At 36.2% G+C, this 19322-nt stretch overlaps 2 protein-coding genes across 2 annotated transcripts; both read left to right on the top strand.

Moving 5' to 3' along the window:
- The first annotated feature begins 5086 nt into the window (after positions 1–5086).
- LOC114166394 (TMV resistance protein N-like) lies at positions 5087–7478 on the top strand. Its single transcript, XM_028051121.1, has 2 exons — positions 5087–5697; positions 5800–7478. The coding sequence occupies exons 1-2, from the start codon at positions 5168–5170 to the stop codon at positions 6476–6478; spliced, it is 1209 nt and encodes a 402-aa protein (XP_027906922.1). The 5' UTR covers positions 5087–5167; the 3' UTR covers positions 6479–7478.
- A 3840-nt stretch (positions 7479–11318) lies between these two features.
- LOC114166396 (TMV resistance protein N-like) lies at positions 11319–12198 on the top strand. The gene is made up of 2 exons (XM_028051123.1): positions 11319–11882; positions 11987–12198. Exons 1-2 carry the CDS (start codon positions 11371–11373, stop codon positions 12078–12080), a joined length of 606 nt encoding a protein of 201 aa, XP_027906924.1. The 5' UTR covers positions 11319–11370; the 3' UTR covers positions 12081–12198.
- The last annotated feature ends 7124 nt before the right edge of the window (positions 12199–19322 follow it).

Below are 19322 nucleotides of genomic sequence, written 5' to 3'. Positions count from 1 at the left end.
TTTCTATTTCAATTAATATTAAAAAATGGTTAAAAAGATTATAATTCATTTATAACTTATAAGATTCTAATAATAATAATTAATCATAGTTCATTTTGTGTTATGGTCACACTAGTGCAGTAAGGGCTTTTTGCCCCCGTTGTTTTCCTCATTCTGCCTCGGGTCTGGAACTGAGGCATATTGGGACGAGGCCTAAAGACACCCCTTTTGGCCTCGGTCGTTACCCGAAGCCATAAAATTCCTTTTATGCCTCGGTTCTAAATGAACCGGAGCCATAGTGTTCTGTAACCTCGCCAGCAAAAAGCAGCAGCCACCACCATCTTCTTCCACCGTGACCGCGAGTTCCGGCACCGCAACAACAGCCAGCGTTCCGCAATAGCAACAGCACTGTCTGGACCTGCAACCACCAAGGCAGCACCTGCAACGTTCACCATCAACACAGATCCACTGCCTGCACGCGAGCCAGATTCGAACCATCATCAACGCTCCGCAGATCTGAAACTGCGACCAACGCCTCCATTGCAGCAACGAGAGCAAGATGCATTCTTCGCAACGCTCCAACACTGATATGCACCATTAACGCTCACGCAAAGCTTCATTGCGCCGCGACACAACCTGCAACAGCAGCGTCAACGAGCCATGGAACCTGCACTACCCACCGCAACTCCACCATCTCCGTCGCACAACCACATCACAGGAGAAGAAGAAGCACAAGCAGCAGCGCATCCAACCATCACCACTGCGCCTGGAACAACCATGCCAGAGGGAGAAGAGAAAGGGTACTGTTGCAGAGAGGGGCGCGGGGAAGAAGAAGAGAAAGGGGGCTCGCGAATTTGGTGCCCTAATTAAACCATATGGCCTCGGTTATTAATTGAACCGAGGCATATAGCCCTATTTGGCACCGATTCAGACCCACCCGAGGCCAAAGAGGTAACGACTAGTGGGTTTTTGGCTTCGGGTCTGTGTAACCGAAGCATATGAGCCTCCTTTGGCACTGGTTTTTGGCGAACCGAAGCATATACATCTCTTTTGCTTCGGGTTAAGCTGAACCGAGGCATAAAAGTTGTCTGAAATTGCAAAAATGCCACCACGCCATTATATGCTTCGGTTCCTGGGCAACCGAGGCATATAAGGCGAGGTAAAAATCAATTTTTGCACTAGTGTCATTATTGTTAAGTAAAAATGAAATTAAGAATAAATTATAATTACTAAAATGAAGACGAACCAAAAATAATACAAAATAATAAAATACATATAATAAAAGAGAACAAAATTTAACTTATATATTGAGATATATAATAAATGAATACAAACTAAGAGTCCAATATAAAAAGTTCAAACTAAATAAAATAAAAAATTACAACTTCAAAACCAAAAAAGTGGATAAAGAACTTTGATATCTCTACTTGTTCTTTCACTTTCAACTTCAAAAATTAATTCAGGGTGATCCTCTACAGAGAGTTGATGAAGAGCACAAAAGTCTTTCCAGCCAGATCCTATCTTAACAGACCTACGTCTTATTATCAATTTACAGTCGACCTTGCCCCTGGGTCCATGTAAAACAACAGAAGAAAGTCCACTCTTTTCAAAATAAGTAGCAAATTCTTTCTTCAAATACTGAAAAAAGAATGTCAAGAGATATTAATTATTATAAAGCAATGGAAATTTAAAATAATATTAAAAATTCAAAACTAACTAGGTGGCTTGCTTGACAGTAGTATGTGGTAGTTCAACAGTAAAATGGATTAAGTTCGACATAGAGAGAGGACGACGTATGGCAACATTGTTGAGGAACTTGGTCTTGATTCCTGTGATTGCAGAACGTTTAGAGACGTGGATTACGAAAGATGAATTTCCCACGTATTTGAACACAACCAACTTGTCTGACTGATCTCCATAGAAAGATCTTAGTTGGTTCCAGCCTTGAGTAATCATTGGAGTGTGAATATCCATGTTGTAAGTAACATGGTGAACATTACTTTGGTAATCCACAACAGTCCATTTAGCACCAAGGTCCTTCCAATAGCGTAAGAATAAATAAATAAAAGTATTTATTTAACATTGAATAAAAAAATATACCTGGTCTTTCAAAAACATAGAAATGAATCCGCCAACCAGATCTGAAGAAAGTATGGATTGTGGTGTGGGCATGGGTTCCATTGAAGCAGAATAGGTTGGTGATGAAGTAAAATTGTAAGAGAAGAAAATGTTTCACAGTAGAGAAATCAGATGTCTGACTTTGAATTGGTAAACACAGGGAATATATATAAAAGAAATAGGAGAAGTCAGAGCTGTTGGAAGTATCCGTACAAAGTGAATAGTCTTAAGTGGTAAAAGTAGAGGTTCATAAATACGAATTCAAAAATTAAACGTGAAATAAAAAAAAATTATGAAACGTCGTAAAAGTATAAGTACAATTTTTTAATGTAATTTTGTAATGTTGCTTTTTTTGAGGATGGTGTATATTTAATATTGGAATATAATAAACTTTAATAATTATAACGTGTGGCAGGTGATGGATCAGTTTATTCATCATTATCTCGAGCAGTGCGAAATTTAATGCGTTTGAATACTGATTGACAGGTTGATTTGGAGATTTATAAAAGCAGTATTTGAAGCGGTCAAGGGTGATTGGAAAAATGTGCAAATGAAAACGAATATTGGGTTAAAATTTGTAGATTTGGTGATAGAATGAATTATTAAAAAAAACCAATAACGAAAAAAAATGAAAGAGTTTAAGAAAGAAAAATAAAGAACATGAAGGGTTTGTACATTTACACTATATTTTGCCAAAATATAGTGTAAGTTGGTAACAATAAAGAGATCTGCTGATTAAATGCTGTATTAAAAAAAACATGAACGAAAAAAAAAAACTGAAAAAGAGATTTGAAGGTAGAAAAGTAAAGAAGATGAACGGTCTCAAAAGTGAAAAAATACAGATAAGCAACAGTTAGATATACATAAACAGAAAAAAAAGTTAGATCAAAAGTTTATTTCAAACCTGATGTTAAATCTGCGGCAGTGAACCATATTAGCAATGGAGCAAACCTAGAAAATACAATGATGCAATAAAATTGTTAGCTATGACAAAATAAAAGAATAATGAGTTGTTCGCTGGAGAAAAGTCGAAATAACCACGAAATCTGGGTAATAAAAAAACGCATGAAGGTAATCCACAAAGATAGATGAAAACGACTTCTGGGTTTAGAAGTCTAAAATAACGATTGAAAAAGATAGATCTCACAAAAAAGAAGAAGAAATGAGTGTTTCGGTTGAGAAAACTCTAAAAAAAATCAACTTCTCCGTTTAAACCTGTAAAAAAAGTGATGAAGAAGTTAGATCTGACAAAATATAAGCAGAAAATGAGTTGTTCGCTTAACAAAACTGAAAACAAAGAATACTTCTCCGTTTAAACCTGTAAAAAAAGTGATGAAGAACTTAGATCTGACAAAATATAAGCAGAAAATGAGTTGTTCGCTTAAGAAAACTCAAAAAAAATATATTTCTCCGTTTAAAACTGTAAAAAAAGGGATGAAGAAGTTACATCTAACAAAATATAAGCCGAAAATGAGTTGTTGGCTGAAAACTCAAAACAAATTATATTTCTCCGTATAAACCTGTAAAAAAAGTGATGAAGAAGTTAGATCTGACAATATATAAGCAGAAAATGAGTTGTTGGCTAAAGAAAACTTAAAACAAAAAATATTTCTCCGTTTAAACCTGTAAAAAAAGTGATGAAGAAGTTAGAACTGACAAAATATAAGCAGAAAATGAGTTGTTGGCTACAGAAAACTTAAAACCAAAAAATATTTCTCCGTTTAAACCTGTAAAAAAAGTGATGAAGAAGTTAGATCTGACAAAATATAAGCAGAAAATGAGTTGTTGGCTAAAGAAAACTTAAAACCAAAAATATTTCTCCGTTTAAACCTATAAAAAAAGTGATGAAAAAGTTAGATCTGACAATATATAAGCAGAAAATGAAGTGTTGGCTAAAGAAAACTTAAAAGATGAAGAGCTGAAAAGAGGAAGATGAAGAGTTGTTGAATGTCGTGAGAAAACCAGAGAAAAGAGGAAGGTTGAGAAGAAGATGAAGAGTGTGGACTGCGAAAGAGAGGAGAAGAAAAGAGAGACAGAGAGAGAAAGAGAGAGAGAAACTTTTTGAAGGTGATAATAAATGCATTTTGAATTTTTTATAAAACGCTGAAAATCGTAGTTGATTGACACGTTAGCTATTTTTCCTTTTGTAGAATGAAAATTTTGAAATGAAGTGGGTCAGATATATTAATTTATAGAGAAACTTGCCATTTGTTAGTTTAGAATTGTATATAGTATTAGATTCATTAATTGTATGCTTAAAGATGGAGAATTGATGGGTTTCAAATGGCTTTTAGGGTAGCAGTTTTGTTATCTATCAGAATGTAGCATTTCACGCAATTAAAAAACGATAAACTCCTGTCACTGCATCACAACCCAATAAACGTAAACAAAAATTATATGAAAAATCACCTAACAAAGCACTTTATATCAATTAAACAAATTTTCATTGGCAGTCGTTCTTTGTGTGATAGAATGAAAGAAATAAAGAAAGGGAAAAACTATGAATTCCACACAACATCTATTATTTTTCTTTGAAAGCTTAATGAAATATTATTTAAGTTTGTCCTTTTCTAAATCGTTTTTAATAGTTTTGATAGAATATCATAATTTCTTCCAATGTTTAAAAGTCTTAATTGAATACAGTAAATCTTTTAATAGAAACAAGTTATTTGAATTTGTGTTTTTTCTTTTGAAATCCGAAGTGAATAAGTGCGGCCCTTAAAATGTCTTAAATTCAACGAGAAGGTGGCAGAAAATGAAGTATGCACGCTGAGGTGGGCCAAGGAGGAAAATATAAAACATATATGGAATTTAATGTAGAGTCATTATTGGTGGGTCGCAAACTATTTTTCGTTCATAATGAAAGAAAATTGAAGGTTATATCGTATTTTCAACTTTTTTTTTTATTAGCATTTTCTGTTTTATGACAACATGTAATTCGTAAATTATTTTTAAATTTTTGGTGCAAAATAGAGTTTTTTTATCCTGAAATTTCTTATGAGACTCTAAGATGAGATGACATCTTTAACATCAGTTCTTCACCTACGAAAAGTTGACTTCCATTCTTTTGATGGAGTTGGCTTCTTCTTCTTCATCATCATCAGCATCTTCATCTTCATCCTTCTTAAAATCAGAACCGGTGTTCATATATGATGTGTTCATCAACTTTGGGGGAGAAGACATCGGTAGAAGGTTCGTTTCTCATCTCCATTCTGCCCTTTTACAAGCTCAAGTCAAAACTTTTATTAGCCAGGAAAATGTTCAAGACGGACTGAATCTGGAAGAACACATGCGAGAAATAGCAGTTTCTAAGATCGCAATAATCGTTTTCTCCAAAACATACGCTGAATCTACATGTTGTCTTCTTGAGCTTGAAAAAGTAATTGAATGCCACCAAACCTTTGGGCAAATTGTTCTGCCCATATTTTACGAGATTGATCCATTTGATGTACGTGATCAGAAGAATGATTTTGGAAAAGCGTTGGAAGAAACTGCAGAAAAAAGCTATTTAGGAGAACAAGGGAAACATGCGTTGTCAAGGTGGAGCCATGCACTCAACACAGCTTCAGGTATCACCGGTTGGGATCTCAGAAATTTCAGGTAAGCACATGAATCCTTCCTACTTTCTTTGGTTTGAGAGTGAATGAAGCATATGTTGTTAAGGTTGTGATTTAATTTTGGTAACACATTATCATCTTGAAGGCATGATGCTGAATTTGTGGAGGTAATTGTTAATCGCGTTCAGACATTACTGGACTATAAAGACTTGTTTATTACCGAATTTCCTGTTGGATTAGAGTTTCACGTGGAAAAAGTGATTGGATGTATTGAAAATCATTCCACCAAAGTATGTATGATAGGGATATGGGAAATGGTTGGATCGGGTAAAATTACCATAGCCAAAGCCATCTATGATCAAATTTACCATTTATTCATTGGTAAGAGTTTTGTTGAAAATCTTAGAAAAGTTTGGGATCCTGTATCTAGATGGCATCTTCATTTGCAAGAACAACTACTTTACGATGTCCTAAAATCAAAGATTAGCTTGAAAAGCACTTGGATGGAAAGAGTTATGATCGAGAACGAACTTTCTCGAAAAAAGTTGCTCATTGTGCTTGATGATGTGAATGAGTTAGGCCAATTACGAAATCTATGTGGGAGTCGTGATTGGTTCGGTAAAGGAACTGTGATAATCTTTACAACTAGAGATATTCACTTACTGAACCGACTCAAACTTAATTATGTTTATAGCATGGATGATATGAAGGAAAATGAGTCCCTTGGCTGTGATGGCTTCGGAGAAGCAAAACCAAGAAAAGACTTGTATGAACTTGTAAGAAACGTAGTTGTTTATTGTGGAGGACTACCACTAGCTCTATAAGGTCTTTGGTTCCTTTTTATGTGGTAGGACAATGGAATAGGGGGAAAGTTTATCATTGAGTAATAGTTTGTAGTTGAGAAATCCATCGGAGATCTACGCAATATACTGCTAATAAATTTGAAAGGCTGCACAAGTCTAAGCAGTCTCCCAAAAGAGTTATATAAGTTGAAATCTTTAAGAACTTTCATCCTCTCTGGTTGTTTCAAGATTGACATATTGGAGGAAGATATAGTGCAGATGGAATCCTTGATAACTCTAATGGCTGAAAATACAGCTGTGAAACAAGTACCTTATTCACTTGTCAGCTCAAAAAGTGTTGCATATATATCCCTACATGGACTTGAAGGATTGTCAGATAATATTTTTACTCCTATCATTCGAACTTGGTTGTCACCAACAATGAATCCCCAATCTTATATCAGTCCGTGTTACATGGATATGGAGAATATTAATTGAGCGACCGTGCGCCATTGCTTGCTGGCCTTGCAAATATTCGAAGTGTTTTGGTTCAATGTGACATGTGTTTCAACTATCTAAGCAAGTAAAAACAGTTCTTTTCGACCACGATGTAGATTCTACAGAGTCAGGGATTTCAAAGCATCAGTTGAGGTTTTCTTTGATTGGTGTTGGGAGTTACAATGAATTCTTCAACACTCTCTACGATAGAGTTTCCGAGGTTCCTTCTTTAGCTCTTACTTTCCTGTGTACATACCTTCACCATTCACTTTAGTAATTAGTTAAGATAACATGAAATGATCCTAATACACCATCTAAAGTAAACTACAGAACTTACCTTCTATGAACCTGTTATTTTTATAGTAGCAATGTTTCATTTAGAAATACTTGACTTTAATAACGATCAAATTGAGGTGACTAATTCGAGGAATACATTGTAATATGAATAAAAGACCCTATATTTGCAATTTGGAATGATTAAATAATGATTGTAGGTGATCATTTGAATAGAAAAATTATATACATGACTAAGCTTTTAATCTGCTGGTATAGGGATTGGAAAGCAGTGAGAAATTTAATGTCTGTTTTGCCCTGTTTCTCACTCCTCTCATTATACCTTATTGGATGTCCTTGAGTTCTCTGTTATATTTCCTATCTAGTTGTCATTTTTGTAAACTTTTTTCCCTTTTTACCAGTATCAATACTGTGTCGAGAAATAAACACAGTTGATTTTCAGAATTAAGGTAATTTCTATTTAAAATGTCTTATGATTTGTTGCCTATTAGTTTCTATGTTTGGTTGAACATAATATGTGTTATCCATTATTGAATTCAATTAACACAGTTTAATATGAACTTTCGTTGCTATACATTCTCCGTATTTTTTGTGTAATTATAATGATGATTATGATGGAACATAAAGAGGTAAGAAAGAGTATTAGATCAGACCTTTAAAAACCAAAAGCAACACAAGTGATAAGAGTTGAGACACAATCTTTCGGAGGTTATCTCGATCTTGTAACAACATGTGATAAAAGTATTTTCGGTGGAAGCTTCTGGGGCGATAGAAGAAAGAAGAAAAGAAAAAGATATGCTTTAAAACAAGTCACATGATATTTTTTTCTTTTAAAAAAAGTTGTCTATATTTAGGATGATTTTGAACAAATTTTTTTGCATAACCATGGGGTGATGCTTACGTTAATAATAAGTTGAACTAATACTTTTGGTATGAGTAATTTCTAGAACATAATATTGTTATCTTGTGTGTATGTGTTTTCACATGGCAACGAAACTTTATTTTTAGGACTTAATATCATCTAAGATCAGCTAAGATCAATTACAAAACATAATCAATTTTGACATTTTTGAATTTTTAACATTTATTTGATTATAAATAACATTTTTGGCAGTCAGAGGTCATTGAGTATTTTATCAAAATAAAAAACAAAATGAAATTCATTTAGTTTGAATTACCCCACCCAAATAAAACATTTAAGAAGTAAATAATTTGAAATTGGATCCACTCAAATATAATATACTTTAAAAATTGAAAATTTCGCATTTAAAAACAAGGTTAATGTTTAAAAATCTTAATTGAATATCAAAATTGTTTCAATAAAAAGTTATATAAACCAAAGTGAACGATTGCGGTCCTTAAAAGTGTCCTATAAACTTAACGTGAAGGTGATGGCAAAAAAATGAAGCACAGTGAGCGGGGTTCAGGAAGAAAACTATAACACGTGTATGGAATTTAATATATGGAGTGATTGGGATCTTTCCAGAAGTATAACGTTTTTTTTTTTTATCAGCAAAGAATAAAATTTTAACTAAAGAGAATACTTGAGAGGGGAAGGTTCTGTAGAAAAGATGTCATAGTTTGGCATAAGAACAACAAAACAAAACTCAGCCTCCACCAAAGATCTAACAAGATCAGCTATGCAGTAAAGACAGAGAGTATTAGGCCAGGAAAAAAACTATGCCCATGTTTGACACAGACCTATATCTGCACAAAGAACCCAAGAGCCATTTGAACCTATTGCATTAATAATCTATTAAAATCTTATATATTATACAGTCAACTATCTTCTCACCTACTATTTTACGTTCTTAATAAAATATTGAAGGTTCTATCATATTTCAAGTCTTTTATTAGTATTATTTGTTTTAGGAAAACTTTGAATTCGTCAGGTAATTTTAAATTTTTGATGCAAAATATATAGTTTTTTAATCATGAAATTCATTATCAGACTCTTGCAAAAGATGACAAGTGTTAATTAAGATCACGAGACGCACACAAAAATTATACTGTAACTCGCTGTGAATTTGTAGCGAAATGAGGATTTCTAATAGCCGTGCAACATATAAATAACCACCCTCTAATAACTAGCATGATATAAGGGAACAAACCCAATATTTCAGCAATCTAATAAAACAGACACATGATCCTAAGATGGAGTAAGGTTGGAAATCCTATCTTGTGCCAATACTTTTAGGTAGCTGTTAAACACGTATGCATATGGAGTTGAAGTCACACGAGTGTTGACGTAAATATCCACAGGTGTCTTCTCACCACTAGCTTTTTTAATTAAGAGTTGTCTCAATTTTGTGGCTCCTCTAGCAGGTCTCCTAGAAGATCCTTCATCCCTAATGAGTTTTGATCATCAACCATATCTCTGTTAAGAAAAAAAAAAAAACACAAAACATTAATAACATACATATAAAATAACACTATTTAACAAAACACATAAATTTATACAATATGAAATTCATAAATAAGTTATGCACTAGTCATATATATATATATATATATATATATATATATATATATATATATATATATTCACACTCAAATTGCATGTATATTATCAACTAGAGGGTCTTCATCAAAATTTATCATCGATTTAAATGGATTGGTATTAGCAATATGAATTTTAGTCATATTCTACTCATTAACATATTTTTGCCATGAAGAACAATTGACCAATGTTTAGACGCATGATCTTTTCATTAGAAAACTAGATATGCTTGTTGTGCCATGATAAAGTGGTTGTCTCAATAACCCAAGTTTCAAAAATCAGTTAAAGTCATACCTGATTCATCTATTCTAATACCATTCTTATTGTCAACCCACTTACATTTGAAAATTGGAGTCGTAAGCATAGTATAATCAACCTCCTAGACCTCTTCTATTGGCAATTTATACAGCTCCCAAACAATCGAAGCCTATTCATGTATAGATTCCAGTTTTATGAACAATAGCCTGTATCTCTGCCAGTTAAATGACTGAAGCCTATTCATGTATAAGCTTCGGTTTTTCAGATAACCAAAACCTATACGTTCCTAATAATTTGAAAAATGTCACCGAATTTTTATAGATTTCGTTATTTTTTAAACTCTGATGCATATTAAGCGAAGTCAAATGGGCTTGTTTGCACTAGTGAAAAGACCAAACCACGATATGTACGGTCGATAAGGTATAAGTATTTTTGGTTTACAAATGAATTTTTATGAATACCAACAAATTTTGTGTATCAATAAATCAAATTTTTGGGTAGTTGATGGCAATTTTTTATCTAAGAGAGGTAGCTTTTCACGTAACTAAAAAATATGATAAGCTCCTTGTCATTGCGTCACAAAAAACGTAAACAAAAAGTATAAGAAAAATCACCTAACAAATTAGAGATAAACTTTCCATTGAAAATTTAAAATGCCTTCTAGAAATATATATTTTTTCTTCAGCTGAGCACTTTAATTGATTAAACCAATTTTCAGACTTAGTCAACCTTTTTGTGTTAGAAAGAAAAAACGAAGAAACAGAAAAACTATGTTCCAAACCACATCTGTTGTTTTTCACCAAAATCTTAATTAAATAGTATTTAAGTTTGTCCTTTTCTAAATCATTTTAATAGTTTTGATAAATTATCATAATTTCTTCCGATGTTTAAAAGTCTTAATTGTATACATAATTTTTTAACGAAAAAAAGTTAGTTGATTTTTCTTTTCGAAATCCAAAGTAAATAATTGCAGCCTTGAAGTGTCTTTCCAAAAATTGAATGTGAAGGAGACACAAAAATTAAGAATGCACACAGAGGTACAAAACACATTGAATTTAATACCTTGATTATTGCTGGATCAGGAGAAAAATATAAATATAGAGTGATTATTGGTGGCTCGTAACGCACTTGGAGACCACAAATAAATCTAGGCTATTATCTTTTCACCAACTATTTTTCGTTCCTAACAAAAAAATATATATACTCTTTTTTATTAGCATTTTCTGTATTATGACAACCTATAATTCATCAACTAATTTTAAACTTCGACGCAAACTATATAGTTTTTTTTAATATGAAATTTCTTATCAGACTCTACTATAAGATGAGATAACATCTTTAACATTAGTGCTTTACATTTGAAGAGTTGACTTCAATTCCTTTGATGGGGTTCGCTTCTTCTTCATCATGTTCGTCCTTCTTAAGATCAGAACCGTATTTCATATACGATGTGTTCATCAACTTTTGGGGACAAGACATCGGTAGAAAGTTCGTTTCTCATCTCCACGCTGTCCTTTTACAAGCCCAAGTCAAAACGTTGCTTAACGAGGAGAAATTTCACGAGGGAATGAAGGTGGAAGAACACAAGCGAGCAATAGCATGCTCTAAGATTGCGATAATTGTTTTCTCAGAAACATACACTGAATCTACCAACTGTCTTCTTGAGCTTGAAAAAATCATTGAATGCCGCCAAACTTTTGGCCAAATAGTTCTGCCCGTATTTTACGAGATTGACCCGTTGGATGTACGTCATCAGAAGGATGATTTCGGAAGAACGTTGGCAGAAACTGCACACAAAAGTTATTCAGGAGAACAAATGGAACATGCGTTGTCCAGGTGGAGTCGTGCACTCACCACAGCTGCAAGTATCATTGGTTGGGACGTCAGAGATTTCAGGTAAACAAACGAATCCTTCTTACTTACTTTCATTTGGGATTGAATGAAACATATGTTAGGGTTGTGCTTTACTTTTCCTAATACATTACCATTCATATTGAAAGCATGATGCCGAACTTCTGGATGTTATTGTTAATCGCGTTCAGACATTACTGGACTATCAGGACTTCGTTATTACCCAATTTCCTATTGGATTAGAGTCCCATGCGGAAAAAGTGATTAGATGTATTGAAAATCATTCCACCAAAGTATGTATGTTAGGGATATGGGGAATGGGAGGATCAGGTAAAACTACCTTCGCCAAAGCCATCTATAATCGAATTTATCGTTCATTCTGTTAGGTAAACTTAAATGTGGGTAGTTGGTAGTTGGAAGGTGTGTAGTTGGTAGTTGGAAGGTGGGTAGTTAGAAGTTGTTGTATTAATTGTGAGTTAGGTAGTAGTTATATTTAATGAATGTAGTTGAAGGGTAATGTCCAAAGGCCTATAAAAGGACCATGTAGTGCTTCATTTCAAGACACAACAAATCTGAATACAAAGAGTGTTTATCTAGAGAGACTTGTTTGTCAACAAATTGGCATCAGAGCTTGAGAGCCTGAGTGTTTGAGTGAGTTAGAGAGTTTGATCGAGATGGCCAGCTTAGCTAACAGCATGCCCATGCCGAAGTTATCAAAAGGCGTCAGCTATGATAACTGGAGTCTGCAAATGAAGGCTCTCCTTGGTTCCCAAGAAGTATGGGAGGTGGTCGAAAATGGGCACCAAGAACCAGAGGATGTTGGAGAAATGACGATAGCCCAGATTGCTACGTTAAAAACAACACGAGCAAAAGACAAAACGGCTTTGTACGTGCTGTACCGAGCTGTTGATGAGTCCGGCTTTGAGAAGATAGCAAATGCTATGTCTTCAAAAGAAGCGTGGGATATTCTGGAGAAGGCATACAAAGGGGATAACCGTGTGAAGCAAGTTCGGCTTCAAACTCTCAGAGGTGAGCCTGAAAGGATGAGGATGAAGGAAGATGAAGGGGTTGTTGAGTACGTCTCCCGAGTTGAGACCGTAGCGAATCAGCTCGGTAGAAATGGAGAGACGCTGCCCGCTTGCCGAGTGGTGGAGAAAATCTTGAGGTCGTTAACCGACGACTTCGAGAATATAGTTTGCGCAATAGAGGAATCAAAGGACTTGACAGCGCTCTCGGTGGAAGAGCTTGCTGGGTCGCTTGAAGCGCATGAGCAGCGGAGAAGGAAGAAGAAGGAGGAGTCCCTTGATCAAGCACTCCAAGCAAAGGCAACCATTAGGGAGAAGAAGGTTCCTTATACTCAGAACACTCGAGGCCGAGGTGGTAGAGGCAGAGGAGGATATGAAAGAAGTCAAGAACAGGTCGGCCAACAAAATTGGCGTGGACGAGGACAAGGTGGAGGTCGTGGTGGTAGAGGCCGAGGAGGTCATTCGAACAACTCAGGAGTTGAGTGCTTCAAATGCGGTAAGTACGGTCATTTTGCTAAAGACTGCTACTCAGGAGTCAAATGTTACAATTGTAGGAAGGTTGGACATTTCGCGAAGGACTGTCGATCTGAAAGCAATAAGGAAATGAACTTCCTTTCTGAGGATGCTGAGGAAGAAGGAATATTGATGATGTCCAGGAGATCAGGTGCCGAGCTAAGTCCGAGCTGTTCTAACAACTCAGTTTGGTACCTTGATACAGGAGCAAGCAACCACATGTGTGGGGATGCGAATCTTTTTAAGGAGCTCACCAAAGTTGACGCTGGACACGTATCATTTGGAGATGCATCAAAGGTGGCAGTAAAAGGCCGGGGTACAATCTGGTACCTGCAGAAGAACAACCGAGTTGGAGAAATCAGAGATGTGTACTATGTACCCGATCTCAAGAGCAACATATTGAGCATGGGCCAGCTGATGGAGAAAGGCTACTCGGTTCTGATGAAAGACTGAGTACTATACTTGAAAGATAAGTCAGATCGATTGATTGCTCGAGTAGAGATGAAGAAGAACAGGATGTACAAGCTGGACCTAAAAATAGTCCAAGAAAGGTGCTTGAAACTTGACGTGAAGGATGAAGCTATGATGTGGCACTTCCGGTTTGGCCACTTGCATTTTGGTGGACTAGCCGAGTTGGTGAAAAAGGAGATGGTGCGAGGACTCCCGACGGTGGAGTTTGAAAAGAAATTTTGTGAAGAGTGCGTACTCGGGAAGCATCCAAGGACCTCATTTCCGAGAACTACCGAGTACCGAGCAAAGGAACAACTCGGATTAATTCACACAGACATTTGTGGACCAATTACCCCTGAATCTTTCAGTGGGAAAAGGTATTTCATTTCTTTCATAGATGATTTTTCAAGAAAAACATGGGTGTATTTTTTGAAGGAGAAATCCGAGGTGTTCCAAGTGTTTAAAAGGTTCAAGGCAATAATTGAAAAGGAGACCGGTATGCCTATCAAATCTGTTAGGTCTGATCGAGGAGGCGAGTTCATCTCATCTGAGCTCATGAAGTATTGCGAGGAGCAAGGAATAAGGAGATTTCTGACAGCACCATACTCACCCCAACAGAATGGAGTAGCTGAGAGGAAAAATCGAACCATACTTGACATGGTTCGTACAATGTTGAAAAGCAAGAACGTGCCTAAGGAGTTCTGGGCAGAAGCAGTGCAATGTGCCATCTATGTGCAAAATAGATGTCCACATGTTAAGTTGAACGAGAAAACACCGCAAGAAGTCTGGAGCGGAAGAAAGCCGAGTGTGTCTCACCTCAAAGTGTTTGGTAGCATTGCTTATGGTCATGTTCCTGCTCAACAAAGGACCAAACTTGAAGATCGGAGCAAGAAGTACGTGTTTATTGGGTACGATGAAAAAACCAAGGCGTATAGGTTGTTCAACCCAATAACAAAGAAGGTGATTATGAGCCGAGATGTTCAAGTTGATGAAGAGAGCGAGTGGAAGTGGAACAACTCGGAGAAGGAGTCTAGAAGCTTGGAAGTAGATACACCACCAGCTGTGAGAGATCATGAGACTTCTGATGAAGAAGATGAACCTCTACAGCCTAGAGCACGAAGCTTGCAAGACATATACAACTCGACTGACGAAGTACATGTTGTATGTTTCTTGGCAGATTCGGAAGACTTGAACTTTGAAGAGGCCGTGCAGGAGGAGAAGTGGCAAATTGCAATGAATGAAGAGATCGGAGCAATCGAACGCAACAACACGTGGGAGCTAACCGATTTGCCCAAAGGAGCTCGACCTATTGGCGTAAAGTGGGTGTACAAGAAGAAAACAAACGCTGAAGGAGAAGTTGAGCGATACAAAGCTCGACTCGTAGTGAAGGGGTACAAGCAGAAGGAAGGAATAGACTATGATGAAGTATTTGCTCCAGTGACGAGGATGGAAACAATCAGATTGTTGATTTCCTTAGCAGCTCAACACAGATGGACAATCTTGCAGATGGATGTGAAGTCAGCATTTCTGAATGGAGTCTTGGAAGAGGAAGTATATGTTGAACAGCCACTTGGATACATGCGAAGAGGCGAAGAGAAGAAAGTCCTGAGATTGAAGAAGGCACTTTATGGCCTGAAGCAAGCTCCACGAGCATGGAATGAAAGAATCGACACTTACTTCAAGAAGAATGGGTATGAGCAGTGCCCTTATGAACATGCTCTTTACATAAAGAAGAAAGGAGAAGATGTGATGTTCATTGCCCTCTATGTCGATGATCTTATCTTCACAGGGAATAATGCTGAGCTAATTGAAGCATTTAAAGAAGTGATGAAGAAGGAGTTCGAGATGACCGACTTAGGTCGTATGAAGTATTTCCTTGGTTTGGAAGTCATTCAAGGGAAGGACGGTATCTTTGTGTCGCAGGAAAGGTATGCTGAGGAGGTCTTAAAGAAGTTCAAGATGACAAGTTGCAACCCGGTTTCCACCCCTATGGAACCTGGCACAAAACTTTCTAAGTATACAGATGGAGACCGAGTTGATGCGAGCAAATACCGAAGTCTGATTGGAAGTCTCAGGTATCTTACAAATACTAGACCAGATTTAATGCTGAGTGTTGGAATAGCAAGTCGGTATATAGAGGAACCAAGGTATACTCATTGGAAGGCCTTAAAGAGAATTCTAAGGTATGTGAGAGGAACTGTATCACTTGGTCTGATGTATACCAGGACAGATGATTACCGACTAGTCGGCTACTCAGACAGTGATTGGTGTGGAGATGTTGATGACCGGAAAAGCACGTCTGGATATGTATTCTTCATGGGGAGCACAGCGTTCACCTGGCTTTCAAAGAAACAGCCCATTGTAACACTGTCAACATGTGAAGCAGAGTACGTTGCAGCAACCTGGAGTGTCTGCCATGCAGTTTGGCTTAGAAACCTTCTAAGTAAACTGGAATTGAAGCAAGAAAAGGGGACTGTGATCCGAGTTGATAACAAGTCGGCCATTGAATTGGCAAAGAACCCGGTCAATCATGAGAGAAGCAAGCACATTGATGTTCGATTTCACTTCATCCGAGAACAAGTGAAAGAAGGAAATGTAGAGTTGGAGCACGTTGAAAGTCGTGCACAAGCTGCAGACATGTTTACAAAGCCGCTGCCATCCTCTCTGTTTGAGGACAACAAGATGATACTTGGAATGAAGGACAAGAAGAGCATTTAAGTTTATGGGGGGATTTTGTTAGGTAAACTTAAATGTGGGTAGTTGGTAGTTGGAAGGTGTGTAGTTGGTAGTTGGAAGGTGGGTAGTTAGAAGTTGTTGTATTAATGTGAGTTAGGTAGTAGTTATATTTAATGAATGTAGTTGAAGGGTAATGTCCAAAGGCCTATAAAAGGACCATGTAGTGCTTCATTTCAAGACACAACAAATCTGAATACAAAGAGTGTTTATCTAGAGAGACTTGTTTGTCAACACATTCATTGGAAAGAGTTATATTGAAAATATTGAAAAAGTTCGGAATCCAATATACGGAACGCATGTTCATTTGCACAAAAACTTCTGTATAATGTCCTAAAGACCGACCTCGACTTGGAAAGCGTTGCGATGGGAAGAACCATAATCGAGACTGAACTTTCCCGAAGAAAGTTGCTCATTGTACTTGAAGATGTGAATGAGTGTGGCCAATTAGCGAACCTATGTGGGAATCTCAAATGGTTCGGCAAAGGAACTGTAATAATCATTACAACTACAGATGTTCGCGTCCTGAACCGACTCAAAGTTAATTATATTTATAAAATGAATGTTATGAACGAAAATGAGTCCCTTGAGCTTTTCAGCTGGCATGCCTTTGAGACAGAAAAACCAAGAAAAGAGTTCAATGAACATGCTAGAAATATAGTTGCTTATTGTGGAGGACTACCACTAGCTCTTAAGCTCTTTGGTTCATTTTTATGTTGTACGACAATGGAAGAGTGGGAAATTTTATTGCCAAAACTAACACTAATTCCCATTCCTCAAGTTGAAGAGAAGTTGAAAATAAGTTTTGATGGTTTACGTGACTCGGAAAAGGATATATTTCTTGTTATATGTTGTTTCTTTATCGGTAAAGAGAGAGGCTATGTCACAGAGATACTAAATGGTTGTGGACTACTTGCTGATATTGGAATAACAGTTCTCATTGAATGTTGCCTCATAAAAGTTGGAAGGAACAACAAAATTGACATGCATCCTTTGTTACAACGCATGGGAGGAGAAATTATTCGTGAAAGATGGCCATTGGAACCGGAGAACAGGAGTCAATTATGATTTCAGGATGATGTAGAAGATGTAGTGAAAATGTATATTGTAAGAACATTCTTTGTATGATTTTGAAACTACTTTTGAATGTATTTTCTTTCTAAGTGTAATGCATGTGTTTTTAACTTGTGAGACTCAACATTAAGTATCAATGATCAACTAGTATTGACGAATTTCTTATTTTGTTTTTCTTTACTATTTTCATCACAGGGAACAAAAGCTACCCGAGGATTGTCCCTGAAACTGCATTCAAACAAAATAAATTGCCTTGAAGCTCACACTTTCAAGAAAATGAAGAGATTAAGACTGCTACAATTGGATCATGTACAACTTAATGCAGATTATAGGCATCTTTTTAAAGACCTGAGATGGATTTGTTGGCAAAGGTTTCCTTTTATATACATTCCGAACAACTTTCATATGAAAAATATAATTGCAATTGATTTTAAGCATAGCCATCTTCAACTCGTATGGAAACCACCACTCTGGAAACAACCCCAGGTATTCATTACATTGCCTTTTCTTGTAAAATTCATAGGTTAATTAAAATAGAAAGATTATAATTGGTTTCGGTTATACTGATTACAATTTGTTTATTTTCCTCCCTAATCTCTTGTTAACCAACTATCTTTGTAGGTTTTAGGGCGATTAAAATTTCTTAATCTTAGTCACTCCAAGTACTTGAGAGAAACACCTGACTTTTCAAGACTACCCAGTCTTGAACGGCTCATTCTAAAAGATTGCCCAAGTTTGTGCATGGTACATCCATCCATTGGAGATCTCTGCAATATTCTGCTGATAAATTTGAAGGACTGCACAAATCTAAGTAGTCTCCCCAAAGAGATATATAAGTTGAAATCTTTAAGAACTTTCATCCTCTCTGGCTGTTTCAAGATTCACATATTTGAAGAAGATATAGTACAGATGGAATCCTTGATAATTCTAGTTACTCAAGATACAGCTTTAAAGCAAGTGCCCTGTTCAGTTGTAAGCTCAAAAAGCATTGGATATATATCCGTGCGTGGATTTGAAGGATTGTCACATAATACTTTTCCTTCAATCATTCGATCTTGGATTTCACCAACAATGAATCCACAATCTTATATTAGTCCGTTTAGCATGGATATGGAGAATAATAATTGGCGTGACCTTGTGCCATTGCATAGCGGCCTTGTGAATGTTAGAAGTGTTTTGGTTCAATGTGACACAGCCTTTCAACTGTTTTGGTTCAATACGACCTAAATATTATAGAGTCAACAATTTCAAAGCATCAGTTGAGGTTTTCTTTGATTGGTGTTGGATGTTACAATGAATTCCTCAACACTCTCAGCGATAGCGTTTCTGAGGTTCCTTCTCTAACTCTTACCTTTGTGTACATACCTTCACCATTCACTTTAGCTATTACATAAGACAACATGAAATAATGATCCTAATACAGTATTTAAAGGAAACCACAAAACTCATCTTTTTGCACCAGTCGTTTCTATAGTAGAATGCTTCATTTAAAAATATTTGACTTTAATGATCATGCTACACATGAACCATGTTTGTTAGATTCCCATTGATAGTAAAATTATAGTGAAAATATAAGTTGATTTGTGTATTACATTGTAATTTGATCAAAAAGCTTATTTTTGTGTTTCCCATTGCTTATCGAGATTGAAACTAAAAGGAATAGTTGGCACAACAAACATCCATCTCATCC

Source organism: Vigna unguiculata, chromosome 10 (assembly GCF_004118075.2).
Source record: "Vigna unguiculata cultivar IT97K-499-35 chromosome 10, ASM411807v1, whole genome shotgun sequence".
NCBI lineage: Eukaryota > Viridiplantae > Streptophyta > Magnoliopsida > Fabales > Fabaceae > Vigna > Vigna unguiculata.
The sequence above is the reverse complement of the archived record's forward strand: the minus strand, read 5'-3'. Positions and strand labels throughout refer to the sequence as shown.